The 27776-nt window shown below is 55.9% G+C and overlaps 1 protein-coding gene across 1 annotated transcript in view; it reads left to right on the top strand.

The window, feature by feature from the left end:
* Nucleotides 1-27776, top strand: part of LOC133766211 (collagen alpha-1(I) chain-like) — a 34329-nt gene that overhangs the window by 1094 nt on the left and 5459 nt on the right. The window contains exons 3-4 of the mRNA XM_062199931.1: nucleotides 698-945; nucleotides 13544-13732. Coding sequence (XP_062055915.1) covers nucleotides 698-945; nucleotides 13544-13732 — 437 coding nt within the window. The remainder of the gene's footprint in view (nucleotides 1-697; nucleotides 946-13543; nucleotides 13733-27776) is intronic.

The raw sequence follows: 27776 nt of genomic DNA, 5'->3' as shown, positions 1-27776 counted from the left end.
GGGAGGGCTGGGGTCTGGGCCACCCCCGGGAGGCTGGGGGAGGGGCGGCAGGATTGACAGTCGGTAATTGGGTAACTGGAGGCGGCTTCTCCGGCCGGGCGGCCCCGCCACCGCGACGCCGGGCCCCTGACGTCACCCGATTCGCCAGGAAATGAACTTTTTAATAATCTGAGGAGGGAGGAAAGCCCTCGGTCCCCTCGGCTCGGGGGGCGCCCAGCCGGGCCCAGCTCCGCCGGCGCGCCCCCGTCACCTCCTGCCAGGCCAGCTCGGGGCAGCGCCCAGGGGGGCGCGGGCCCTGGCTAGGGCCTCCCCCGGCCTCTGCGTCTGGCGTCCGTTTGTCCGGTCCCCGGCGCAGGTAAAGGCGTGGGGGCTGGGGGGGGGGGGAGGGCGGAGGCGCATTGGGCTGGGAACCGGCGCGTCTTGGGTCCTCGGGGACCCGCTGCTCCTCCCGTTCCTCTCCACTCCGGGGCGCGCAGGGCCGGGCCAGCCCGGAACTGCGCTCCCCAGGAGAGGGGGCCGGCGTCCGCCCGGGAAAGCGCGCGGGACCCGGGAGCGGGAGCGCCACAGGCCTCGGGAGCCGGGCCTCTGCGGCCGGGCGGGGCAGGTGAGCGGTGCCCGCTAGCGGCGCGGGAGGGCCGGGCCGGCGGCCTCGCGAGCGTTTCTAACTTCTCCTGGCCTTTCGCTCGCCATCCTCCAGCAGCGCGTAACGTGAGATCGCCACGGAGCCTACCGGAGCCTCTCCAGGACGCCGCGGCCCGGGAGATACCCCGCGCTGGGCACGGCCGCTCGCGGAGCTCGAACCCCGGACCCCGCGCGAGGCCGAGCGGCCGCTGTCAGCCGGTCGCGGGGCCGGGAACGCCGGAGCCGAGCGGAAGCTTCTCGGCCGGCAGCGACCAGCGCCGCAGATCGCAGGGAAGTGGCCGCGCAGGGCCCTCGACAAAGCAGGTAATTCGCCTTTTTCTGCCAAAGGCGCGCTTTAAAAAAAAAAAAAAAAAAAAAAAAGCTCAAGGTGTGTCTGCGGAGTCTGCGCTTCGAACTCAGCCTCTCCGGGGCAGCGTCCTGGCCCCCGCGGGCGTAGAGGTGGCCAGTCCGGCTGGGTCCCCTGCCCGAGCGGAAGCCCTGCGCTGCCCGCCCGCCTGGCGCGGAGCGGACGGCAGGCCAGGGGATTTAATTACCCCGCTCGGCAGCTCAGAAAATCGCCGCGCAGAGGGGCTTAGCGGGGCGGTGAAGCAGTGCTTGGGCAGAGGCCTCGGGAGACCCGCACCGACCTCCCTGCCCGCGCGACCTGGACGTAGAGAGGGACGGGGACGGGGGCGTCCCGCCAGGTCCCTCGGGCGCTCCCGGGGGTGCTTTGGCGACTCCGCGGGCAGGCTGCTGGCTGGGCCGCGCCTCCGCCTCCGCGGGAGCTCCTGCGTTGGACGCGGGACTGCTGCGTTCTCCGGTAGGAACGAACCCGCTTGGGAGAGAGAAACCGCTCCGAGCTGCGCGCAAAGGAGGGTCTGCGCTCCTGGATATGTGGGAGTCAGACCGACCGACACCAGCGGGAGCCTCTCCTGCTTCGGCCACAAACAAGCCCACGTCCCGGGAGGGCTGGGGCAGCCCCCAGGACCAGCTCCATCTAGGGCTGCGCTGCAGGCCTGCTGGGAACAGATTTATTTCCGTTGACCGAGTCGGGCTTTGGGGTGCCCAGAACACCGTTGGAGGGGCACGGTCCCCTCTTCGATTTTTTGCTCGCTCCCGAGAGTAGCTGAAAATGCCGGCGGTTGCCTTTGATCGCACTAAGAAACTGCCGTTTTCCTTGCCTGGGAGCAAGATTTCTTGTTGGGGAAGATCGGCCTCGAAACCGAATTTCCTAACGACCCGTTTGAAGTGATGCTGGAATCCCAGCCCGACAGGCAGAGGGACGGCCTCGGACGCTTTGCCTGCAAGCTGCGGGTACCTGGTGCCGGGAGCCTGGTTCTGGCGCACCGCACCCACGACTGCCCAGGTCTCCCCTGCTCAGAGCTGCCCTCCCTTCTATGCCCTTTGTTTAAACTTTGCTCATCCAGGCGGCCCTCTGGGACCCTAAGTTTGCCCTCTTTGAAGCCTAATTCTTCTCGCCTTTTGCTCGGGCTGGCTAATTGGCCTGCAGTGGAGGGGCGGTTAGCCAAGAGGCTGCCCTCCACGGGGACGTTTAATCCACAACCTAGCGGCCCCCAACTCACACTCCAAAAAGCCTTGAGGGCTGTGAAGGAGAAGGTGGGGGCACCCCAGCAAGAGAGGGCCAGAATCCCTCTTGGAGATCTTAGATCTGCTCTGTCTGCCAGCAGCTTTGCCTCCAAAAGGGTCCTCAAGGGGAGACTTTCCCTAACAGTCCTTGCTGCTCTTTGGGGCCCAAGTCCAGCTCGACCCTCACCCCCAATCAAAAGACCCCATCTCCCCCAGCCTCCGGGTGAGGCTCCCAGCCCTTGGTACCTTGAGTCGTTTGGCATGGCAGACACCCGTTCCCAGGTTCCAGAAGTCCCGGCCCCTTGTGGCAAGGCGCCTGGGAGATTCCAGTCGCCCCCTTTTTTACTGGGTTACAGCCGCGGTGGATCACGCCGCGTTCCTCCCTCCTCCACCAACAGCTTTGGTTTACGCTGAGCCCCCGGCGGCCCGCGGCTTGTCAACTGGTAAATGCGTTTTGTTAAACGCAATTTGTTTGCAATTTGTGAGCCCTGCTGGGGAAACGCTCTCCAGACGCCTGGGCAGACGCTCTGGCCCTACCTGGTTCTCGAATCTCGCCTGTTGGTAAACGAATCCCAACGCGAGGTGCCTGCGTAGACACCCCCCCCCCCCAAGCTCGTCACCGCCGGGCGTTCTCGACCCGGGGAGACGTGGCTTTTTCCAAAACAACGAATTTCCTTCCTTGTTTTCCGGTAAAGGAGCCGCCGCCACACCCGAGCCCCCTGAACGCGGGGCCTTTCCCCTCGCGGTTGGGGCAACCCGGAGTTCCAGCCTGGCTACCGCCGAAGGATTCTAAATGCCCCCGCGTCCAGACGCAGCCAAAACGCCATCCACGCCTTCCCGGCGGCAGATCCCGGAATCCGGGCGGCCCCATTCTTATTGAAATCCCACTAAACGGATTCCGACTCCGGCTTGAGGCAGGGGGGAGCCTTCCAGACCCGGTGCTCTCCCCCACCCGGACCCCAGCCTCACAAGGATAAAGGACGGCGCGCGGGGGCGCAAGCAGGAGCGAGCCGGGTTAAGCCGCGCAAAGCCGGCGCACGGGACTGGCCGGCAGGTGCAGCCGCCGCTCCGCTGCCCGGCTCGGGCGCATCCGCCTCGGCAGCCCCGGGATGGGGGGTGGAGGAGACAAAGGCTCCTGCTCGGGGACCGGGAGGGGGGAAGCTTTTCGAGGCTCTGGAAATGCCTAGGGCTGTCGGCTTGGGGCTCGGAGAAATGGCCAGGCAGGAGGCCCGAGGCAGGCCTCCTGGCCCCAGGGCCCCGAGTATTCTCCCTGGGCATAGGTCCCTGTGCCCGGGAGTGCCAGTCGCTAGCAGGGCCAAGGCGAGCCCCAAATACGGAAACCACAGGGCCAAATGGACCGTCCGATTTGGGCGCCCAGCGGGCAGAGCGGGGGGACGGGAAAGGCCGGGGCCGGGCCAGCCGGGTGGAGTGGAGAGAACTTACCGAGCGCGGTGCGGTGGGCGGCGCCCCCGGGCGGACAGGGCCGGAGCGGAGCTAGGAGCACGGTGCGGTGCGTGGCTTAGGCGGGCCGGGGCGCCCGGGCGCGGGATGGCGGCGCTCACCAGCAGCGCTGGGCCAGCGAGCCGAGGGGCCGCATAGCGCGCAGCGGGCCGCTTTTGTCCGCCTGCTGGGCGCTGTTGGTCGGCGAGGGTGGGGGTGACGGCAGGCAGGAGATAGAGACCTGAGCGGCGAACCCCAGAGGCGCTGGCCTTGCAGTCTCACTCGCGCTCTCACCGCCTCTCCCTCCCCCCTGGCCGCAGCTTTTTATTTCGACATCACTTTGAGGGGGCGGGAGCGCCGCAGGAGGGCAGGAGGATGCCCCGTCCAGCCGCTAGGCTGGCCGCCCGCGGGCCTCGGAGCACGCGGGGAGCACTCGTCCGCTCCTCCACGCCCCAGGTCACTCCGGTCCAGTCCGGAGCGCCAGCGCGCGCCCCTGCTTTCCGGGAGTCTCTGTCCTGAGACTCTCCCAGGACCCTTGCGAACCGTGGGTACCGAGCACTGATGCCCTCACGGACACGCACACATCTGTACACACAGCTGGTGCTGGGTTAAGGTCCCTGGACAGGCCATCTGGGCATCAGCACACTCAAGAGGTAGCTCCACACTCTGGTACCCGCACAACTCCCTGGCTCCCAGGCCAGTTTGGCTAAGTGTAGACCCACCCCCTCTCCCTCCCCACCTCCACTCCAATTCCCAATTCCAGAGCGGGCATGGGCGTCTTAGGAGTGGAGCTTCCCAGGCAGATCCCCACACTGGAGGGAGCGGGATGCCGAGGGCTTGTTCTGAAGAGGCTGAGGCAGGGGGCGAGGGTGGGAGTCCCTACCAGGAATTTCAGAATCCCATTCCAGCTGCCCAGGGAGAGAGAAAAATGACCTGGGGATCTTGGGCCAGAAGAGAAAGTGCTTCGCTTTGAAAGTACTCAGGTGTCCGAGGGTCCACAGTTGGGTGCTCAGGTGTGCCCCCAGAGAAGAGTGTGCCTGTGTCCCCCACCTCACCCCACCCCGTGGCACCTGCTGTCTGTGGTCTTTCTGGAAATCTAGTGGGGATGGCACTGATAGGTGTTATGTATAGGCTTCGTGCATGTGGTTAATACCTGTGCCCATGAGCACAACGCAGTGCCTGCCACATGTGTCACTGTGTCCATTTCTCCTCGTGAGTTCCTCAGGCTTTGTGTATAGAGCACTGGAGCTTGACCCCAGACCGCACAAAGGAACTGTGGGACTGGGTGTGTGACCCGGTGCCTGTGTATCTATGGGATCATCGTGTCCAAGAATCATGTCATGGGGAGTGGGTATTTCCAAGTGTTTGTGTGTAAATGCGTGTGTCTGTGTGTGGAGCAGCGAGGGGGCACCCTGTGTCCTTGAACTGGTGTTTTTGCTACACATGTGCACATGTATCTAGGCACATACTGCTGCGTCTCTCTTTGCTAGTATATTCCTGGCTGTGTCCGCATGTGTGTGTCTGGATAGCCACGTATGATTCTACTTACTAATTGATAACTGTCTGGGGGGACGGTGTTTGTATCTGGACAAGCATTAGCCCATGTGTACATCTGTCTTTAACAGCATAGGTATGGGTGTGTGTCAGTGTGACTTTGAACTGGTGGCAGGGAAGGGGAGATGTGTACAAGTGTGTCTGAACATCTGCGCATGACCCTGGGTGTGAATTGATGTGTGCAGGGATGGCTGGCTGTGGTCTGGGCGTCTGTACAGATGGCTGTGTCTCTGAACCGGGTGTATTTCTCTACCTGTGTTTGTGGTCTGTGGAGGAGTCCGTTCCTGGGTGACACACCGTGGGTGCATCCCCTGGGATCACCAGCCGCCGGCACCCTTTCTCACCAGCAGGGCAGCCCGCCAGCGGAGCTCCGGGGTGCCATTTGTGCGGGCACTTTCTGTCTGTCTGTGGGAGGGGAAGATGAGCTGATAAGGCTTATCTGCTGTCGCCAGCGCCATGCTGAATAACTGCTGTAATGAGGTGGCCTCGCTGGGACCACCCGCTCCCAAGGCACCCCCCTCATAAGGGAGGGCCGGCCAAGCCAACCCCCTAGCCCGTTCCCAAGCCAGGAGGGCCCTGGTGTCTATGGGGCCTCCTTTCCTTGGCGGGAGGGGGGGGTTCCTGACCTTGCATCCACCCCTCCCCCCAAATTGCACCTGCTGTCTGCCAGTTATTGGGCTGGGCTGACCAGGCTAGAGCTGGCAAGAGTCTACCCATCTTGGGTATGCGGCCAGGGGCCGGGTTTGATGGGCACCCAGCATGACACCCAGAGAAGTGGGGACCTCTGAGGTGAGAGGGATGGAGCCACCCAGAGAGACCCAAGGACAGATTTTTTTTTTCCCCCAAACAGCAGTAGTGACAGAGAACAAAAGTACTGGTGGGAACGGGGGTCAGGATTGGAGACACTCGGGGACAAACAACCAGAAAGTGGCAGAAGGGTCAGAGAGATGGGATTAAGGGAACAGGACTGCTGACCGGAGAGAGACAGAGGAGAGAGCGAGCCAGGACGAAAAATACAGAGGGGTAGAGAACCCCCGAGCGGCTGCCAGTGCTCAGAGGGAAGGGGCAGAGGCCGAAAAGGCCGGGAGTCCAGAGTCGGGAGACAAAAGAGCGAGGGCTGGGCGGCCTGGCCGGCCTGAGAGGGGGACCCCGGACCGCTGAGCCCGAAGGAGAGCCGGGGGAGCTGAGCGCCAGGCGGCGGCCGGCAGGGGCAGGGCGTGAGCGCGGAGCCCGCGGGCCGGCCGCGGCGGCGGCAGCGGCGGGCAGGGGGGTCCGCGCGGGGCTGCGCCGCTGTCCGGGGTAATTTTTCATCTCGGCCGGCTAATCTTTGTTCCCGGCGAAGATAATGAATAGCCAATCGTTATCTGCCCGGCTCCCGGAGGCTGCCCGAGAATGGGGTTGTACAGGGCTGGGAATTGTTTCCAAAGTGCCGCGGAATAAATGGTGTTCCTTATCTCTGCCTTCCAGATTATCGGAGCCCTTTCAGAGCGCGCACAACAAATGCGCCCGCCATCGAATGCATCATTTACCACCGCAGATCCGCGAGCTGATGGGCCGGCAGATAGCCGTCCGCGGGGGGCACGCCGGGCGCCCCGGGGCCCGCGCCGCCGAGTGTGTGCGCCCTCGGGTGTGCCCGACGGGTTTGGATGCACTTGTGGGCGTGCCGGTGCGTGGGCACCGAGCAAGCAAGGCTGTGGGGGGTGCGCGCGCGCGAGTATCAGACAAGCGGGCAGCGAATGCGCGCCCAGGGGCTCCCCCGTAGTGGACGTGTGTGCCCGGGGCCGGTGTGGCTGTCCGAGCGGGCACGCCGGGTGCACGGGCGTCCCAGGGAGGGGAGACGCGGGTGCACAGGGGCGCGGGTGCGAGCGCCCGCGCTGAGCAGGCGGTTGAAGGGTGCCGGCCGGGGGAAGCGAGTACGCTGTGCACAGGCGGGCGGCCGCGCCCCACCATGTGTTTGGGGAGCCGGCACTCCCACGTGCACGTGCGTCTGCGGTGGGTCCACGGGGTCAAACTTCCTGACAGGTAGAGCCTTTCTCTGGGCTGTGCGTGGGACTGTATGAGGACATTTGTGGCCTCGGGTACCTCTCTGCCCAGGTGCACTGCCGGGGGCCGAGGAGGGGCCGTCGGGGGTCCGCCCTTGTGCCTGCGCGTGTAGCCTCAAAGCCGGCAGTGTGACAGACGCCGGGGCGGCCGAGGGCCGTGTGCGGTGTAAGCCGAGCGCTGGGGTAGAAAACTGGGGGTGCAGGGGAGTCGCCCGGGTATGCGGCTGCCCCAGGGCCCTGGCGCCAGCGCCTTCCCGCTGGGGCTCCGCAGGCCCCGAGCCCCGCCGCCCGGGGTCCCTGCGCCGTGAGTGACACGCGCCGCCGACAAAGGCTGTATTTTTCCAGGCTCGCGCCCCGCCCGTGCGCGCGCGATGGTCCCCATGGCGACGCAGATAGCGCCGCAGCCATTTTCCCTATCTCCCGCGAGTCTATTATACGGCGGGATTAGCTCATCTCCAGGCAGGTCAAACCCAAAGTCACACAACCTGCGGCGCGGGCCCCGCCCCCCTCCCGGCCGCCCCTCCCCCGCTAGGGTCGGGTCTCAGCCCCAAGACCACCCCCCCCACCCCTCCCCAGGCCGGGCCGCGGCCCATGCGCAGGCCCAGAGCGCCACCTGGCGGCCGCGGGCGCCCGGAGTCGGGGGGTGCGAGAGCGGCAACCTGGGGCGAGGATTGGGGGGGCCCTTCCTCCGGGGCATAGGGCTCTCCGGGGCATAGGGGCTTTGTTTGGTCACTGCAGTGTTCCCAGGGCTAGACGGGCACACAGTAGGTGCTCCAAAGGTGCGTGTTGAAAGGATGGATGGATGAGCAGGAAATTCTAGAGGAGGGGGCATCTGCCAAATGCCACAGCCTACTTGGCAGTGAATCATTTCTGAGAATGCATCCCCTTGAATTTAGAATAAAAGCCAAACCTATGTAGTGGCCCTTCCTTGCCCAAAGGTAGCGGCCTTCTATCCCATCTCAAAACAGGTGGAATTGCCCCCTCCCCGGGGGGGGGGGGGTTGCCTATGTCTGCCCTGAGTGCCAGGCTCCTACCATCTCCCCTGCCTTTGTCCTGCTGTGCCTGGCCCCACCAAGCCACCCCAGCGAGCCACGTAGGACCCTCCGTACCTCTGCACCTGCCACGCTCCCAGAGGCAGAGAACACTTGGCGGCCAGCTCTCAGGCAGCCGCGGCCTCCCTGGGGCGAGATGTCACTCATAATACAAGATAATTATCCCAGGCTTGTTATTCGGCCGTGATGATTAATTGCTGTGCATGGGCACGGACAGCAAACCGTAGAGAGCAGAGACGCGGCAGGCTGGCTGGGCTTCGAGGTGAGCTCGGCCTGCCCGGCTCTGTACTGCAAGGGGCTCAGTGGGCGCCAGGCCAAGCTTCACCCTGCCCAGACAGGCTTGGGACGAACCCTGGGAAAGGCCTTGGCCAAGCGCTCCTGAGAAATGCCCCGACTGATTCTCCCCTGGAATTCTCTCATGGGAGAGCTCAGAAGGGGCCTCGGGCCTCCACTCCCGTCCACACCGCACACACGGCCCTGCCTTGGTGGAGGCCGAAAGCAGATTCCTGCTTCACTCGGAGCCTCAGGCTCCAGGACTGCTGTGAGAGTGAGGCACGAGCGAGGATCGATAGAGTTCGGAGCCCAGGCTCTGCAGATTGGCGGCCTGAGTCTCAGGGGCCTATGCCAACATTGTCAAGTGCAGCTTCAAGTACAGACTGCATTTTCAGCTTCTCTTAAAAAAATTGATAAGATTGAGGGCCGGCGTAGTGGTGCCTCACATTAAGCCACTGCATACCACAGGAGCACTGGTTTGAGTCCTGGGTGCTCCATTGCTGGCCCAGCTTCCAGTGTGCCTGAAAAGGCAGCAGATGATGGCCTGAGTACTTACTTAGACCCCTGCCACTCACATGGGAGACCCAGATGGAGCTCCTGGCTCCTGGCTTCAGTCTGGCCCAGCCCCAGCCATTGCAGCCATTTGGGGAGTGAACCAGTAGGTGGAAAATCTCTCTCCATTTCTCTCTCTCTAATTCTGCCTTTCAAATAAACAAATAAATAATCTTCTTTAAACATGGTAAGATTGACTATGCTGGACCTGCATTCCTGTATCACAACAGAAGGCTGGATTCTGTGGCCCCAACCCCTGGAGCCGGTGCCCCAGGTCCCCAGCCACACACCTCTGGCCCCGGGGTAGGGACTGTGTCCCTCATGGAGACCCTGGGTACTGTGGCTGGGTTGGTTCAGGCTTTCTCCCCCACATCTGTTAGTAGAACATATAATGTCTTTCTCCCTCCAGATCCTGTAAAATATTAATTAATTAAATAATTAATCCAAGCAGCATTTTTAAATAACATGCTAGGCCACACTGTAAGGACCTCCAAGGGTACAGCCCCAGTGGAGCAGTCAGTAGAGTGGAGGAACCAGACCTGACTCACGACCCAGATCAATAACCGATCACAAATGATAAGAATTCCAAGGGCAAAGAACCTATACTTACTGATGTGGAATGCAAGCTTTTTTTTTTTTAATTTATTTGAGAGGCAGAGTTACAGACCGACAGAGGGAGAGACAGAGAGAGAGAGAGAGGTCTTCCATCCACTGGTTCACTCCCCAGATGGCCGCAATGGCCAGAGCTGCACCGGCTGGTGGGGGCGTCCACTGGCACACTCCCAGTGGGTGGGCAACGAGACGTTGTCAAACTTTCGGAACTGTTGTCTTTTTTTTTTTTTTTTTTAAGATTTATTTATTTATTTGAAAGGCAGAGTTAGAGGCAGAGTCAGAGAGAGAGAGAGAGAGAGGTCTTCCATCAAATGTCTGGAGCTGCACCAATTCGAAGGCAGGAGCCAGGAGCCTCCTCTGGGTCTCCCACATGGATGCAGGGGCCCAAGTGCCTGGGCCATCTGATACTGCTTTCTCAGCCCAAAGCAGAGAGCTGGATCAGAAGAGGAGCAGCCAGGACTCAAACCGGCGCCCATATGGGATGCTGGCACTGCAAGCAGCGGCTTTACCCGCTACACCACAGCACCAGCCCCTTTGAGAAAGGAGTTCAATTATGGAACTTGGTTGGATGTGCTGTTACATCTGCGAAATGCAGCAGGAGCTCCGAGACTGTGGCCAAAGATGGGAAAGGAGCCGTTCGTGTGGAGGGGCAGGGGACGCTAGTGTGGAGCAGGAGGGCGGGTGCCCTGTGTGCTGACGCAGGGTGTTGGGAAGACAGGACTGGCGTGAAAGCACAGGCGCGAGGGGTGCCGTCCTCTGACGAATGGTCGAAGGAGAGATGCACAAATGGTTGCTGACGTATTTACACGAACTCTCTTGATAGAAAAGCAGAGGCGCCGGTAACAGTGGTTGAAATCTACAAAAGGCCCTGGGCCTGGGTGGGAGGAAGATGTGCCTGTGTCCCCTTTGATGAGTGTTGAAATTATATAGATAGAGGTCGGTAGGTACATACACACACACACATACATGTTACATATATAGCCTCTATGTTCAAAGGTTAAAATCCAAAGCAAAAACTTTGCAATGAATAAATTTGGGGCAGGCATTTGGTGCGGCAGGTTAAACTCCCACTCAGAACACCTATGTCCCGTATGGAAGTTCTGGTTCCGGCTGCTGGGCGTCCCATCCAGCTTCCTGCTAGTTTGCCTAGGAGGTACACAGGATGGCTCAAGTACCTGGGCTCCTGGCCACCCCTATGGGAGACCCAGAGGGAATTTCTGGTTCCTGGCTCCTGCCTGCTGCAGCCCTGGCTATTGTGGCCAGTTGGGGAGTGAACCAGCAGATGGAAGAGCTCTCTCTCTCTCTCTCTTTCTCATTGTCTATGTTTCTCTGCCTTTCAAGTAGATGAAAATAAATAAACTTTCAAACAAACAAACTAAAGAAAGGAACTTTGGACCCAGGCTGCTGGCCCATCTCTGGGTGCTGGAGAAACAGGTGGTGGCACATCTTCAAAAGAGAAATCGTGTGGCAGTGACATGGTGTGTGTCTGTGTGGAGAGGTGCAAGGGATGTGATGTCACCGTCGGAGAGAGGACTGGTAGAATTTTAACCAAGAATATGTTGTTTATGGAAACGAAGTAAAAGCATGGAAACACAAATGGGATTAAACCTTCTAGAAGATTTTAAAACAAGATCAGGACAAGATCTTGGATTGGGAAACTTAGGAAATGTCAGTTCTCCCATATTTTCCATTTAAATGTAATGTAATTCAAATTGAATACCAAGAGGACAATTAAAAAAAAAAAAAAAACTGGATAAAGTGACCTCAAAGATTATGTGGCAGAATAAATGCCCAAGAATAACCAAGGAAAATTGGAAAAAGAATAGCGTGGGGGTTTTGCCTTACCGGAAATAAGAAGGCACTCTAAAGCCACTATAATCAAATCAATATGGCACTGGCAGAGACATAGACAATGGAAAGGATGGAGAATGTGAAAATAGGCCCCGGTGCCTGTGAGCAGGTGGTAGATGCGGGTATCTGTGAGCGTGTGCTGTGTGACAAAGGTGCTGCTTCACTTGGAGGGAGGAGGTGGGCGGGCAGGTCCCTGCTGGCACCAGGAAGGCCATGTGCAGGGCAGTAAAGCTGGACATCTCATAGACCTTCAAACACATTCCAGATGGGTTACAAATTTCCATGTGAAAACTGAAATGACTGACGACAATCTTGCAAAACAAGATTCCGCGAGAAGGAAGAGCACGTGCCAAGGCCAGAGGGCACAGCAGCTCAGTGAGGTCGACAGGAGCCCCCCACCATGGCTGGGAGGAGGGCGCAGCCACAGGGCGAGTGGGGAGCGCAGGGGTCGGGGCGCAGCGCCCCCGAGTTTCCATCAGTATCTATCGATGTTTCCGTCATGTCTCTGGATCCCCTGTGTGGCTTCCTGGCTCTTTTTCTTTCTATCAGTGCGTGTCTTTAGACTACAAATTATTTCCAAGAGGCAAACTTTGTATTACTCCCCAGATGAAGCGTACCAAGGGCTGGTTACGTGTGTTCTGAGTCCCATGGAAATAATGTGGCGACTATTAAGGAGAAAAAAATGTTCTGGAATCACTTATGTTGGCATGTGGGCCCTCCCCTGCCCTTCTTGCACCCCCCCAGACATCTGCCATTCCCGCGTCTCACCACTTCCCACCATCAGCACTGGGGCCACCCCGGCCCACACTGCCATCAGCTCTCCCCGGGGTTCCTGCCATAGCCTCCTCCCTGGGAGTCTCCTGGCATCCCCAAAGCCAGCAGCCAGAGGGGTCCTGTGCAGACCTGAGGCTGCACACCCTCCCGCAGTGCCGGGCTCACTCAGGAACCCGCATGAGCTGATCACTCACTGCCTCTTTGATCTCACTCCATTCACTTTGCTCCACTCCAGCCCAGTTGGCTTCCTTCCTGTTTCTCGGACAGAGCTGGCACGTGGCCACCCCAGGACGTTTGCACTTGTTCCTGTTAGCCCTGAAGGCACATGGCTCCTGGATGGATAGACCTCAGGTCTCCAACGTGCTGCCTTCCCAGAGTCTCTCCCGGTCAGCTGTGGGTGACTGCAGGCTGCAGATAGTTCCTAGAGACCCTGCCGTCTCCAGGCAGCGGCTGGGAAGAACCAGCAGCCTTGGAGCCAGCGGTCAGGTGTGGGGCTGATCTCCAGCTTCCTGCAGCTCCCTAACAAGATGGAGGCAGCACCCTTGCCCTTCCAGGAGTGACTGCTTAAGATCCAGAACATGTCGTGGTCCAGGGCCATGGCCGCGCATTCAGCTAAAATCCTAGGGAGAGAGGGAAGCATGGATTTGGAAACTACCTGGCAGCCTCTTCCACAAAGCCCTCTGTCCTTGTAACGACCAGTATTAATTTGAAAGCCTTTGGCTCTGAACACCCGCCATGTGCCAGCTCCCGCGAAGCTGATCACCAGATTGATCCACACCGGACGTGGCTGAGGTGGCTGGCGCATGCGTAAAAGTAGCAGACCCTCAGTCCATGCTGGCTTCCTTTGCTCTCTGGCTGCCCGTCCTGCCTCTCTCTCCAGTGGCCCTTCTCTGCCCCCCACCCTGCAAGGCTGGATCTCACCTCTAGGAAGAAGCCCTGTCCTATCTTCCGCAGGGCACCTGTCATAGTTTCCGTATTTGTCCACTGTCCACCCTCCTCCCTCTAATAATAATAAGAAGAGGCTGGGGTCCCCAGGGCCCAGCCGGGAAAGCAGAAACCACTGGCAAGTCGGAAACGTAATTGAATGCTTAAATTCGGGGACAGGATTGTGCAGGAGGTAGAGCTGCTGAAACAGGGGCAGAGGCAGCACAGCACTGAGTAACAGGAAGCTGTTCCCTCCCCCAGGGGCAGAGAGAAGCGCAGCATCCACGTCCAGTGGCAGCTGGAGCCACAGAGCAGAGAGAGCCAGCCAGCGACGCCACCCGAGACGGAGCTGAGCGGAAAGACCCTGGCTGCCCCCTTCCTCCCACCCTCCTGGGCTCCCATTGGCTGAATGCACAGGAACCCAGCTGTGAAGGGGAATCCACCTGTGAGGTAGGTCCTGACGTGACCATGACCATGACCGTGAGGCAGAGCTGCGATGGGGGCGGGCCGGACTGAGGACTAACCCTAACCAGACCCAGGAGGTGGCATTGGGACCTCGTATGTCTCTGGAGCTTTGCAGACCTGGTCCGGCGTGATGCAGGCTGGGGCTGGGGCTCTCAGGGGACCATGACGACACCAAGGGTCCTGCTTGGCCGGGATCCAAGTATCAGCTCCTCTTGCTTCAGCCCCTGCCAGGGGGCCTGGCCTCCCCCTTGCGCTTCTGTGTGCCCTTGCTTTCGAAACACTGCGCAGGGTACAGCCCGCCTGCGAAGGCTGTGAAAAAGCTCTAGGTGCGCCTAAGGGGGCTCCCACCCATGGCAAAGTGGGGAAGCCTTCGTCCAGATGCACGTGCCGCAGGAGGAAGCCCAAGGATGGGTGGATGGGCCCTGAAGCCGGCAGGGAGGCCTGGCGCCAGAGCAGACGGCCCACACGTGGCTGGTGGGCATGTGTGCTGGGGACCATGCTTTGGCAGGGGTGTGGCCGCCGTAGCAAAGATGTGCGCACCAGCTCGGCAGTTCCACAGGACTCACAACAGCCACAGAAATGACCTGGCCCACGGATAACATGCCCGCACACGGCCCACAGGTGTGGCACAGCCGTGTGGAGGAAGGAATCACTGTAGCCATGCAGGAGAGCGCCACACAGCAATGCCAACTCCCTAGTGGTGCCAAGAGAAAGGAAAGCAAGCCATGGGCGGGGCGTTTGGTGCAGCGGCTCAGCCGTCGCCCAGGACACTCACGTGCCGCGTTGGAGTGCCTGGCTCAGGCCCCAGCTCTGCTGCTTCCGAGCCAGCTTCCTGTGAGTGGGCACCCTGGGAGGCGGCAGGCTTGTGTCCTCCGTGGGAGACCCAGATGGCCCAGAATGGGCTGGGCCAGGCAGAAGCCAGGAGTGTGATCCCGGTCTCCCACCTCGCCAGCAGGGGTGTTTGGGCCATTAGCAGCGAGCTGGATTGGAAGTGGAGCAGCAGCTTTAACTGCTATGCCTCAACACTGGCGCCCATGATTTCACTTTAATTGTGTTTACAAGCCAGTAAGACATTTCCACATTCTGTATTTTCACACTCAACGTTTGTACAGAGCATTGCAAATGCAATACTTGGGCACAGACACTGAGGGGGTGACCCCTGGGGGTCTTCAAGAGCAACGCTGGCCTTGGCCTCCTGGGGAGTGTCAGGACATGTGCAGTTCTTCACCTGGCCCAGATGAGCCCTCTCGGGCTGCTGTGAGGCCGGGAGGGATCCCAGGACATGGCCTGACTCCAGGCTCGTGTACAGTAAGTGGCAGGTGTTCAGCAGGGTCCTTGGCAGATGGCCCTTATCTTAGGAGTGGATAGAGACCAGGCAGGGAGGGGGCGTTGCACAGGGGAGTGTAGCTTTTGGCTAACACACTGGCGACTTAATCAGGGATTGTCACAGCTGCCCGGTGGCACTTACAGATGAGCCTCCTCTTGGACGAGAGAGCAACTGGAGGCCTATTGTCCTTTTTCCCCATGTCACAGGGCAAATTGCATCCTCCCTCACCCCAAGCTGATCTGCCCACAACCTAAACCCCACCCCAGCCACTGAGAATGTGACGGCATTTGGAGACCAGGAATGTGGGCTCCGGTTGGTCGCACATCCAGAGGCTGCTGGGAGAATCCCAGGGAATGCAAGACATTGAACGCTCATGGGGTCCGGCAGTGCAGTCCTAGGTATCCACCCAGAGAAATGAAAACACAGCCCCAGGAAAATGTGTGTGCCCAGCACTCATCATAACGGCTAAGAAGTGGAAACAACCCAAGTGCCCATCAGCTGCTGAATGGGTTAACGAAGCGTGGCCTGTCCGTTCGATGGGCTGTCCATACAATCCAGCTGCAGAAGTGACCTGACACTCGGGACCGCTTGGAGATGCTATGTGATTGGAGCCGGGCACAAAAGGCTGTGTGTGATCCACGTGTGTGCAGCGCTCCTAACCAAGGCAGAAAGCGAAGACGCTGCCTGGGATGTTGGAGTGCTCGGGTTCGAGTCTTGGCTCTGCTTCCTGTTCTAGCTCCTGCTAGTATTGTACACCCTGGGAGGTGGCAGATGGTGGTTCAAGTAGCTGGGTTCCTGCCACCCACCTAGGAGATCCAGACTTGGTTCTGGGCTCCTGTCTGTAGCAGGCACACGGAGAGTGAACCAGTGGACAGAAGATTCTGTTTCTGTCTATGTTTTTCTACCTTTCAAATAAAATTTTTTAAATGTTTTCATTTTGGGGTGCCGGCATTTTGTTATAGCAGGTAAAGCTGCCTGTGATGCCAGCAGCCCTTATGGGCGCTGCTTCATGTTCTGGCTGCTCCACTTCCAATCCAGCTCCCTGCTAGTGGCTTGAGAAGGCAGTGGAGGATGGCTCAAGGGCTTGGGCCCCTGCTGCCTTTGTGGGAAACCAAAGGAAGCTCCTGGCTTCCAGCGTTGGCCTGGTCTAGTGCTGACCATTGCTACCATTAGGGGAGTGGCCAGCAGATGGAAGATCCCTCTCTCTCTGTCTGTCCCTTTCTCTATTTCACTGACTTTCCAATTAAAAAATATTTTTAAACAATGTTTTAATTTTTAAAAAATTGGAGGGGGGATTTTTTTTTCAGCCAGATTTGGAGTTTTTCTGATAGTATAACATAATCAAAAATTTAAATATTCCCCTCTTTATTATTTCTTTTTTTTTTAAAAGATTTATTTATTTATTTGAAAGTCAGAGTTACAGGCTGGCACTGCGGCTCAATAGGCTAATCCTCCACCTGCGGCGCTGGCACCCCAGGTTCTAGTCCCGGTCGGGGTGCCGGATTCTGTCCCAGTTGCTCCTCTTCCAGTCCAGCTCTCTGCTGTGGCCCAGGAAAGCAGTGGAGGATGACCCAAGTCCTTGGGCACTGCACCCGCATGAGAGATCAGGAGGAAGCACCTGATTCCTGGCTTCGGATCGGTTCAGCGCACCGGCCATAGCAGCCATTTGGGGGGTGAACCAACGGAAAAAGAAGACCTTTCTGTCTGTCTCCCTCTCTCACTGAGAGAGGTCTTCCAGTCACTGGCCCACTCCCTAGACGGCCGCAACGGCTGGAGCTGCACTGATTTGAAGCCAGGAGCCAGGAGCTTCTTTCGGGTCTCCCACATGGGTGCAGGGGCCCAAAGACTTGGGCCGTCTTCTACTGCTTTCTCAGGCCATAGCAGAGAGCTGGATCCGAAGTGGAGCAGCCGGGACTTGAACCAGCGCCCATATGGGATGCCGGCGCTGCAGGCAGAGGCTTTACCTGATACCCCACAGCACTGGCCCCCTCTTTATTACTTCTAAAAAATAAATTGCAGGGGCCGGCACGATGGTGCAACGGGTTAAGCTGCGGTCTGCTGTGCCAGTGTCCTGTATGGGCCCTGCTTCCAGTCTGGCTGCTCCACATCCTATCCAGTTCTCTGCTATTGCATCTAGGAAAGCAGCAGAAGATGGCCCAAGAATCTGGGCCCCTGCGCCCACGTGGGAGACCCAGAGAAGCTCCTAGCTCCTGAGTTTGGGCTGGCCCAACCCTAGCCGTTTGCAGCCATTTGGGGAGTGAACCAGTGGATGGAAGATTTCTCTCTTTCTTTGTCTCTCCTGCCTCTCTGTTAACTCGGACTTTCAAATAAATAACTAAATCTTTGAAGAACTGAAAAATATTTGAGGTACACAAAAGGTGAAATAAAATAATATTTAAAAATTTCTGTACCCAACGCCTAACTTCAGCATTCAAGTCTCACCGACACAGTTGAAGCACAGGAATTTACTACATACCAAGATAAAATATGTGACCTTGGAGTGCAAAGGAATTTCATAAGTGTTGCAAGGAAAGCAGAAGCTATAAAGAAAAAAGATTGATTTATTGAACTATTCAAAAATTCCAACTTCTGCCTCATAAAACATACTACAAACAAATTTAAAAGACAAACAATAGATCGACATAGTATTTGCCATGTATATAATGAAGTAACAGCCAGCATCTATAATATGCAAAGCATTCCTAAAAATCAATTAGAAAAAGCCAAATAACCCAATGGAAAAACAGGCAAGTCACACGAGAAGAATAGAATGGTCAGTAAAGATTTGAAAAGGAAGCGTGCCCTCATTTCTGATCAAATAAGTGGAAACTTAAGGAGACACCAGTTTTCATCGGGCAGATTGGCAAAAGCCATTTGCATAAATAACAAGAACCGCGTCATCCGTCCCACGGCGACAGCAAGCAGGTTCTCTCGGACACGGCTGGTGCGAGTGAAAGTTGACGCAGCCCGTTGGGAAGGGCAGCTGGCTAGGATGGATCTGAATTTAAACTGCTCACATCACAAACGGGCGCCCAGTGATACAGCACACAGAGGTGCCAGCACGTGGGAGAATTAGTGCCCGGCCATCACTTAAAGTGGCAGCAGTAACGGAAGCGGCGTCCGTGTCGGTTAACAAGCCTCTACAATCACCCACAGCCTCCACTACGCAGGTAGAGGGCGTTTTCCATCATCTCTCTGCAGTTACTGCGGTGGGGGGCAGGAGTGAGGGCGGTTATGACCGCGGGGCAGCCGGTCCCGGGAAATCTCTGTACTTCCCTTCCAATTTTGCAGAGATCCTGAAACTGCCCTTTTTAAGTCTAAAAAACCAAGTTACAGAGCAGGGGTGGGGAGCATCCAGCCCACAGGTCCTCTGAGAGCTGCAAAATCATTCGTTCTGGCCCTGCCAAGGCAACCGCAGGAGGGACTCGAAATTCAGTCAATCTGTAGCAGGTTATTTTTACATTGATCATTTTGTATGGCCCGTGACTGCTGTTATAATATCCAAATGGCCTTTCGGAGAAAATATATTATAGAATAAAGGATGTATTCTGATTCCATTTTATTAAAACACACACACCAAATATGTTGCTGTATAAAAGTACATTCTGTTGGGTGTCTCTGAGTGGCACTGTTTGAATTGTAATAGCATTACAAAAAGCATAGGGTTCTTGTAATCTAAAAAAATAACCTTTCAAAACCCTACAGATAGGTTTTATCATCAGACCGAGTACATTTCCTTCTATCCCAAGTTTGCTGAGAATTTTTATTGCGAAACTGTGTTGAAGGTTTTCAAGTGCTTTTTCTGCATCTTTCAATAGTTATAATGCAGCTTTCTCCTCTTGTTGTATTAATATAGTGAATTATATCGGTTGACTTTTGGATATTATACGAACTTTGTATTCCTGGGTTAAGTCCTACCTAGAAATTATACATTTTATTTTTTCTGATATTTCTGTATTTAATTTGCTAGAATTTTGTTAAAGACTTTTTCATAAGGGATTTGGGTCCATAGTTATCTTTTCTTGTTATGCTTTTGTCTGTTTTGGTATCAGGATAATGCTTGTCTCATAAAATTAGTTTAAAAGTGTTCCTTCTTTTTTTTTTTTTAAGATTTATTTATTTATTTGAAAGTCAGAGTTACACAGAGAGAGAAGGAGAGGCAGAGAGAGAGAGAGAGAGAGAGAGCGCGCGAGTCTTCCTTCTGCTGGATCATTCCCTAACTGGCCACAGCGGCCAAAGCTGTGCTGATCCGAAGCCAGGAGCCAGGAGCTTCTTCTGGGTCTCCCATGCAGGTGCAGGGTCCCAAGGACTTCGGCCATCTTCCAGTGCTTTCCCAGGCCATAGCAGAGAGCTGGATCAGAACAGGAGCAGCCGGGACTCGAACCAGCGCCCATAGGGGATGCGAACCAGAGCCCATAGGGGATGCGAACCAGTGCCCATAGGGGATGCCGGCACTGTAGGTGGTGGCTTTACTCGCTATACCACAGCACCGACCCCCCCCCCCCCTTTTCTAAATTATGAAATAGTTTTCTTTAAATGATTTCTTTGTGGAAGGGTTTTTAGTGGCAAACTCGGCTTCTTTAGTTGATTTGGGGTTATTCAAAATTTCTGTTTCTTCTTGGATCAGTTTTGATAGTTCATGTCTTTCAAGGAAACTGTCTGTTTCATCTGAATTTACAAATTTACTGGTACACAGTTGTTCATATTGTTTCTTTATCATCTTTTAAGTGTCTGAAGAATCTGTGGTGTTGTTCCCTCTTTTGTTTTTTATTTTGATGAGTTGTAATTTGTGACTTTTTTTCTTGGTCCATTTAGTCGAAGAGATGGGCTTATCAATTTATTTGCCATTAAAAAACATTTATTCTATTTGTTTTATTATTTCTATTTTCCATTTGATTTCTGCTTTTTAATTTCCTTTTCTTCTGCTTACTTTTTGCTTAGTTTGTTATTCTTCTACTTTCTTTTTTTTTTTTTTTTTTGGATAGGCAGAGTTAGACAGTGAGAGAGAGAGACAGAGAGAAAAGTCTTCCTTTTTCCGTTGGTTCACCCCCCAAGTGGCCACTACGGCCAGCACGTTGCAGCCGGCGCACTGCACTGATCCGGAGCCGGGAGCCAGGTGCTTCTTCCTGGTCTGCCATGTGGGTATAGGGCCCAAGAACTTGGGCCATCCTCCACTGCACTCCTGGGCCACAGCAGAGAGCTGGACTGGAAGAGGGGCAACCGGGACAGAATCCTGTGCCCTGACCAGGACTAGAACCCGGGGTGCCGGCACCGCGGGCGGAGGATTAGCCTAGTGAGCCGTGGCGCCGGCCCTTCTACTTTCTTAAGATTGGAGCTTGGATAACCCCAGAATCTGAAAAATACTCAAAAAGTATATCTGGTAAAGGCTTATATCCAGAATTTTTAAAAGCGGGGGGGGGGGGGGGGGCGCTACAACTCAACAATAAGACAACCTACTTGATTACTTTAAATGGACAAACTATGCGAACAGTCACTTCGTAAAGGAAGATCTGTGAAAGACCAGTAGAAGCCCAGGAAGATGCCCGGTGCCGTCAGGGAAATGCATTGAGCCGAAGTGTAGAAGACCGACCACAGCAAGTGCTGAGGGTGGGGTGTGGCAACTGCTGTTTTCATACCTAGTGGAGATGCAAAATGGGACAGCCACTTTGGAAGCCAGGATGGCAGTGTTTTTCAGTTAGCCATTATTTACCATGCTATCCAGCCATTCCTTCCCCGGTTTAGATAGATAGATAGGTAGGTAGGTAGGTAGATAGATAGGTAGACAGACAGACAGACAGACAAAATGAAAACAAGACCTGTGTGTAATGGTGTTCAAGCAGCTCCATTCACAATATCCCCAAACAGGAAATGATGACCCGGGTTTCGTCAGCTGGGGAAATGGATGAACGGTTTCGGCGTATCCATGTTATGGAATAGCATTCAACAATCCAAATGAATGAAATATCCATTTACACAATGGCGTGGATGCATTTCAGACACATCAAGCTAAGCAAGAGAAGTCAAACACAAAAGACCATCAGCTAGGGGTGGGCCCTGGGCGCCTGGGACACCTGCATTAGACATCGGAGTCCCGGCTCTGCTTCCGACCCAGCTTCCTGCTCGTGCATGCCCTGGGAGGCAGCAGTGACGGCTCATGTGGGAGAGCTCCTGGCTCCTGGATTTGGCCTGGCCCAGCCCTGCCTGTCACAGGCATCTGTGGAGTGAACCAGCAGCTGAAAGACACGCCTCTGTCTCTTTGTGTGTCAAATCAATAAGCAAATAAGTCTTGACAGATCAGATGCTGTGTGATTCAGTTTGATGAAATTCTAGAAAATGTACAAATACAGTAACAGAAAGATCAGGGGTTGCTTGGGCTGGGGAAGGGATCGACTGCAAAGAGACCAAGGATGAAGTCCAGGCTGATGGGACTGGCCAGGCTGATTGTGGTAGAAGCTGCACGGCCAGTACCACTACAAGAACTCATCCAACTCTGTGTCTAAAACGAAAGAATTTTTTCTTATGTCAGTTACACTTCAATACATTTATTTATTTATTTGACAGGCAGAGTGGACAGTGAGAGAGAGAGACAGAGAGAAAGGTCTTCCTTTTGCCTTTGGTTCACCCTCCAATGGCCGCCACGGCTGGCGCGCTGATCTGAAGGCAGGAGCCAGGTGCTTCTCTTGGTCTCCCATGTGGGTGCAGGGCCCAAGGACTTGGGCCATCTTCTACTGCTTTTCCAGGCCATAGCAGAGAGCTGGATTGGAAGTGGAGCAGCCAGGACTAGAACCGGCGCCCCTATGGGATGCCAGCACCTCAAGCCAGGCTTCAACCCGCTGCACCACAGCGCCGGCCTGTCATATGCATTTTCTTCCTTTTTTTTTTTTTTTTTTTTTGACAGGCAGAGTGGACAGAGAGAGAGAAAGGTCTTCCTTTGCCGCCAGCACACTGCGCTGATCTGAAGGCAGGAGCCAGGTGCTTCTCCTGGTCTCCCATGGGGTGCAGGGCCCAAGCACTTGGGCCATGCTCCACTGCACTCCTGGGCCATAGCAGAGAGCTGGCCTGGAAGAGGGGCAACTGGGACAGAATCCGGCGCCCCGACCAGGACTAGAACCCGGTGTGCCAGTGCCGCAGGCAGAGGATTAGCCTATTCAGCTGCAGCGCCGGCCAATACATTTATTTTTAAAAATAAGTTATTTTAAAACCTACTTTAGGGGCCTGTGCTGTGGTGCAGCTGGCTAAGCCATGGCCTTCAGTGCTGACATCCCATATGGGCACCAGTTCAAGTCACAGCGGCTCCACTTCCAATCCAGCTCCCTGCTAATGCACCTAGGAAAGCAGCAGCAGATGTTCCAAGTCTTTGGGCCCCTGCACCCACGTGGGAGACCTGGAAGAAGCTCCTGGCTCCTGGCTTTGGACTGGCCCAGACCCAGCCGTTGTGGCCATTTGGGGATTGAACCAGCTGATGGAAGACTTCTCTCTTGTCTCTCCTTCTCTTTCTGTAACTCTGCATCTTAAATAAATCAATAAAACTTTTTATAAAAAAACTAATTAAAAGATATCCTTTTTAAAATATTTTAATTTTAAAAATCTTCTTTGTTTACCTTAAAGTACAGTCTGCTTTCTCGGAGAAAAGGAATGTCAACACGTGTCATTGTGAATGGATCGACACACTGGGCAAGCACACAGCCTGACTCAGCCATCAGTAGGCAGAGTAACGGCCACCTCCCTGGAGGCCACGTCCTACCACCCAAAGCCGGGAATATGTCACCTTCCAAGGCCAAGGGGCTTCGCAAATGGGATCAAGTTAAGGATCTTAAGATGGGAGATTATCCTGGATTATCCCCCTGGGCTCACCATGGCCCTTGTGAGAGGGCGGTGGGAAGAGGGGGAATCCGGGGAGAAGCCCCCACAACGCCGGAAGCAGGATGAGGGAGGGAGGGGTCGTGAGCAGGTGGCGGCTGGGAGCCGACGAGTTTGAGATGGCAGAGACGCCTCCGAGAGGCCCCAGAAGTCAGAGAGGTGGCTGGTGCTGTTTGAAGCCACTGCGGTAACGTGTTCCGGCAGCAACACAGCGATCATTGGAAGACACTACACCATGACACGGGCGAACCTCAGGCCAGAGGGAAAAGCCCACGCTCAAGGCCGCACCCTGCGAGGCCCAGCTGGATGCCTTTCTGGGTTCAGAGTCTAACACTCCTGCTTCTTCATCGTGTGGCTCCTGGGGGGTCACTGAAGTGGCGTCTGCCCCCTGGAAACCCGTGCCTTCCAAAGTGCCTGGGCCACTGCAGACCCTCAGTAAGCAAGGCGGGGAGGGCAATGCCCAGGGCTGCTTCCCGTCTCCAGGCCCCACGGAGCGGGCCCTGCTCAGTCTGCTCCTCATCAGAGCTCCACTCTGGGCCAGAGTGTTCTCGGATCCTCGGCAGCCACTTCTCCCCTTTGTCACAGAACTGTGCAGAACGAAGCCTTGAGGTGCCAGCCTCTTTATGCTTCAGAATGGATGTTGATTTAGTTGCACCAAAGGAAGATGAGCGAGAGTTATCTCTGAACCTCCAGGTCATGCCTTCAGAGGAAGCGGGGTGTCCAGTACCTGCCCCCTTTCCAGCCTGCTGGAATGAAGCCATGATGGCAGGAGCGGGCACAGCCATCTTGGCTCACAAAGGAAGGGCTCATGGGACAGGCAGAGACACCAGGGTCCTCTTCATTGTGGACCACAAATAAGCTGTGACTTGGACTGCCCCTTGAGAGCTAAACAGTGCCTCTGTTAAAGCCGCTGTCACTCTGGGATGCTTGTGACGCCACTGAACCTGAGCCCGGCATAGAGGAGGCATACGTATCTGTCACAGTGTGGGGCCTTGGGGACATGTGTTCCTGTGGATGTTGCTGTGATATGACGCCTGGAGCTGACGCAGCCGTTTTCTGACTTTGAAGAGTCAATCCTGGGGATGGGATGAAAGCAAACTTGTCACAGCTGGCAAAGGGGACAGATGTACAGCCAAGGTGGCCTGGGTGATGCCCCTGAGCCACTCTGTAAGCCAGACCAAGAACGCCTACCACCAGACTCCCTGTGACAGGAGATAGTAACTGTTGGTTCCAAGAAACGCGGCGTTCAGTTTGGTATTGTACAAACATCAGAAAGTGCCCTTCCCCCAGCCCAGACAGTACAGCCTACCACATACCTAGGCTATAGGGTGTCTGTGAGGAGCTGCAAAATATTCACAGAGCCTGGAATTAAAAGACAAGTTTGGCGTGGATGTTCAGCCAACCGATTAAGATGTCTGTGTCTCCTATGGGAGTACCTGGGTGCAATTCCTGGCTTCGGCTCCTGACTCCAGCTTCCAGCTAAGGCAGACCCTGGAGGGCAGCAGGGATGGCTCAAGTGATCGGATTCCTTATGCTCTTGTGATAAACCTGAACTAAGTTTATAACTCCTGGGGCTGGTGCTGTGGCATAGTAGGCTAAGCCTCTGCCCGTAGCAACAGCATTTCGTATGAGCGCCGGCTCCTGTCCTGGTTGCTCCTCTTCCAATCCAATTCCCTGCTATGGGGAGGCAGTGGCAGATAGCCCAAGTGCTTGAGCCCGTGCACCCACGTGGGAGACGTGGAAGAAGCTCCTGGCTCCTGGCTTTGGATCGACACAGCTCCGGCCATTGCGGCCATCTGGAGAGGGAAGACCTTTCTCTTTGTCTGCTCCTGGCTTTGGATCAGCTCAGCTCCAGCCTTTGAGGCCATTTGGGGAAGTGAACCAGCAGATGGAAGACCTGTCTCTGTCTTTCCCTGTAACTCTGCCTCTAAAATAAATAAATAAAAAATCCTAAAAAGAGAAGAGAAGAGAAGAGAAGAGAAGAGAAGAGAAGAGAAGAGAAGAGAGAGGTAGGGAGGGAGGGAGAAGGAAGGAAGGAAGGAAGAAGGAAGGAAAAGAAAGTTTCTAGCTCCTGGTGTTGTTCTGGGCTTCTGGGGAGTAAACCAGTAGACAGGAGTGTTCTCTCTCTCTGTGTGTGTCCTTCTGCCTCTCAAATAAATAAATAATGTTGAAAAGATACATTGACTTGGGTGCAAATACTTCTGAAAACTATGCTTAATTTTTCGTACTACGCACTGCGATGGATTTTTGAGATATCCTCACACATATGCGATAGCATAGCCTATGGTCCTAGGACCACGGTGAACGAAACGACACAAAGATGAAAATCAAACCCAAGAGGAAGCGCTGCAGTGAAGAGACGTGGTAAGCAGGAGAGAAAGGAGGCTGCCACCGGCGCGACACAGTCCTTGCCTTAAAAAGAGCGGAAGGCGTCCACTCGGAAATAACGACAGAGAGTGTAGCACAGCAGATACGTAAGCCAGCGACTTCCTGGCGCATCATCTTCCTGCAGCACGAAGCCTGCCCCCAGGTGTCTGCGACGCTGCTGATGTGGGTGGCCGTGCACCCACACCCGTGAGCGATGCCTTGTGCCACGCCTCGCCGTGGCTGTGACGTCACTTGGTGGCAGGGGTTTTCCAGCTCCTTGGTAATCGTACAGGCCCGCTGTGTGTGTGCACGGCCCACGGTGGGCAGCAGCATCGCTCTGCCCACAGGACTGTGCTTTGGGAGCGTGCTCAGACGCTCAGGGGTCCCCAGCCAAACCATCCTGGGCTCTGTGCTGCAGGAAGCGTCAGCACTGCGGCTTCTTCCTGCCTTGGTGCATGGGGCCAGGCTCTTCCGGGATCGCCAGTTCTTGTCTCTCTCTCTCTCTCTCTCTCTCTCTCTCTCTCTCTGGCCAGGAATGCTGAGGGCTGGGAAGGCTGCATTGCTCTCTCAGGGCTGGGATTTATCAGGCATCTAGCAGTCCATTAAGCTGCACGTGAGCCATGGAGTTCTCTGAGCCCCTGTCTCCTTATCTGCAGAATAAGCTAATGTATCTAACAGTCTCTCTTGCAGGATCTTTGTGTGAATCAAATCGGATAGTGGATTATTTTTAAAGTTTGTTGTAAGCCCGTTTATCCTACTAAAAAGCGAGTTCTTGAGGGCAAACGAATGACCACAATATATCTGTGACCCAAGAAGCTGTGGCAGGGCCTAGCACCAGCCAGAGGCTCAGCAAATATTTACAGGTGAGTTTTAGGCACGGCAAATCAGGGCAGTGCAGCTCTCTCAAGGCTCAAGAGAAGGCTCAGGGTTGGCCAAGGCCAAGTCGACTGAGGAAATCCCAGCACTTCCGCTTGGGTAGCTAGAGACGAAATTTGCTTTCCCATTCATTCAGCTATTGCAGGGTATCCAGCCAGAACTGCTGCACAGAATTTGCCGCATGGAGAAGAGAAGCTTCCGAAGACCAGTCTGCAGAGGAAGCAGACCCCAGAGACTCAGGAAACAAACAGGCTTTGTAGATCTCAGTGAAGCCCCTGGATCAAGCCAGACCGGACTACCACCCTTGGAATTTTGAGTCGCATGCAGCAATATTTCTTCCATGCCCTGTTCCTTCTTTTCTCCTAAGACAGTTTGTGATCCTCAGCTGCCCTAATGAATAGCAGAAGGGCACTCGGTAAACAGCTGAGTCCTACCCGTGCGAGCGGAAGCATGGCTGCTGGGTAGGTTAGTGGGACTGCAGGTGGCTAATCCTGGTTCTGCTCTACCTGGGTGCAGCGCAGTGAGTGGTCACCCCTACTGTGGGGATGAAAAGGCCGTCAGGAGCTTCTCCTGCTCCAAAAAACGTTCCAGAGATCTTCCAAAACACAGCAACTCCCAAGCACTTCCACCACTGTACTGGTGGACGGTCCCTCTGCCTCCAGAGTGCGTCTTCGCCACAACGTTTCTGGCACTGGCCTGAGTTGAACACTGCACTTTGATGGCCAAGTGCTCTGTCCTTCAAGGCAGGGAGAGACCGCTATGGTTTAAAGCAGCCTGAATAATGCCCCAAGGAGGGCAGCCAGCAGACAATTGGCTAGAACAGCAAGCACTTGAACTTGGCCTACATCCTTTGTTGCTCCGGGTCCTCTGAGGTTCAGCTACTTCGCGAGGACCCCCAAGAACAGATTCCAAGAGGTCTACTCTGCATCTCGAGAGGGCACAAGGAAGCAGGGTCAGACAGAGTGAGGCTGAACCCAGCAGAGGCTCAGCCAAGTCAGAGCAGCTCTGGGGCCAGGGTGGCCCTCAGAACGGGTCTTTGATCTCTTCTGCTGACCAGTCACTGGACGCAGGCTGTCCCCGGGAGGAGGGCCTGTCCTGAGAGCAGCTTCCGGAGAAGAACTCAGAGAGTGGCGGCAGCAGCCAGTGCAGAGGAAGAGCCAAGGACCTGTGCGACGCCCCACGGTGTCCAGGACTCTCCAGACTCCAGCGAGCCTTTTCAGGAAGTGAGAGTGTTCCTGGTCCTCTCTGTCCTTGGCCCTGTTTTTCTGGCTTTGCCATCTGGATCATCCCCGACCCCTGGAACAATGGGGCCCAAAGAACTGTGGACCAATGGCCGTCAGGCTCTCAAAGCTTCCTGGAGGTGGCCAGGCCTTAGGCCCGGGTGGTCAGCTGTCCCCAGGTGGCCTGGGTAAGCCTTCCTCTCTCTTTCCTGCTCAGCCAGAGGACCCTCACCCCATCCTCTCACAATGGCCGTGGAGTACACCTCCTTCCCACCCCGCTCCCCTGGCTCACTGTCTCCCAGCATCCTTGGATGAGTCTGAGCAGCACCACGTGCCCCTGTAGGTCCTCCCTGGCACACGCCCTGGGTAGGATCCCACC

The sequence above is a fragment of the Lepus europaeus genome, chromosome 9 (genome assembly GCF_033115175.1).
Source record: "Lepus europaeus isolate LE1 chromosome 9, mLepTim1.pri, whole genome shotgun sequence".
Classification (NCBI taxonomy): Eukaryota; Metazoa; Chordata; class Mammalia; order Lagomorpha; family Leporidae; genus Lepus; species Lepus europaeus.
The sequence above is the reverse complement of the archived record's forward strand: the minus strand, read 5'-3'. Positions and strand labels throughout refer to the sequence as shown.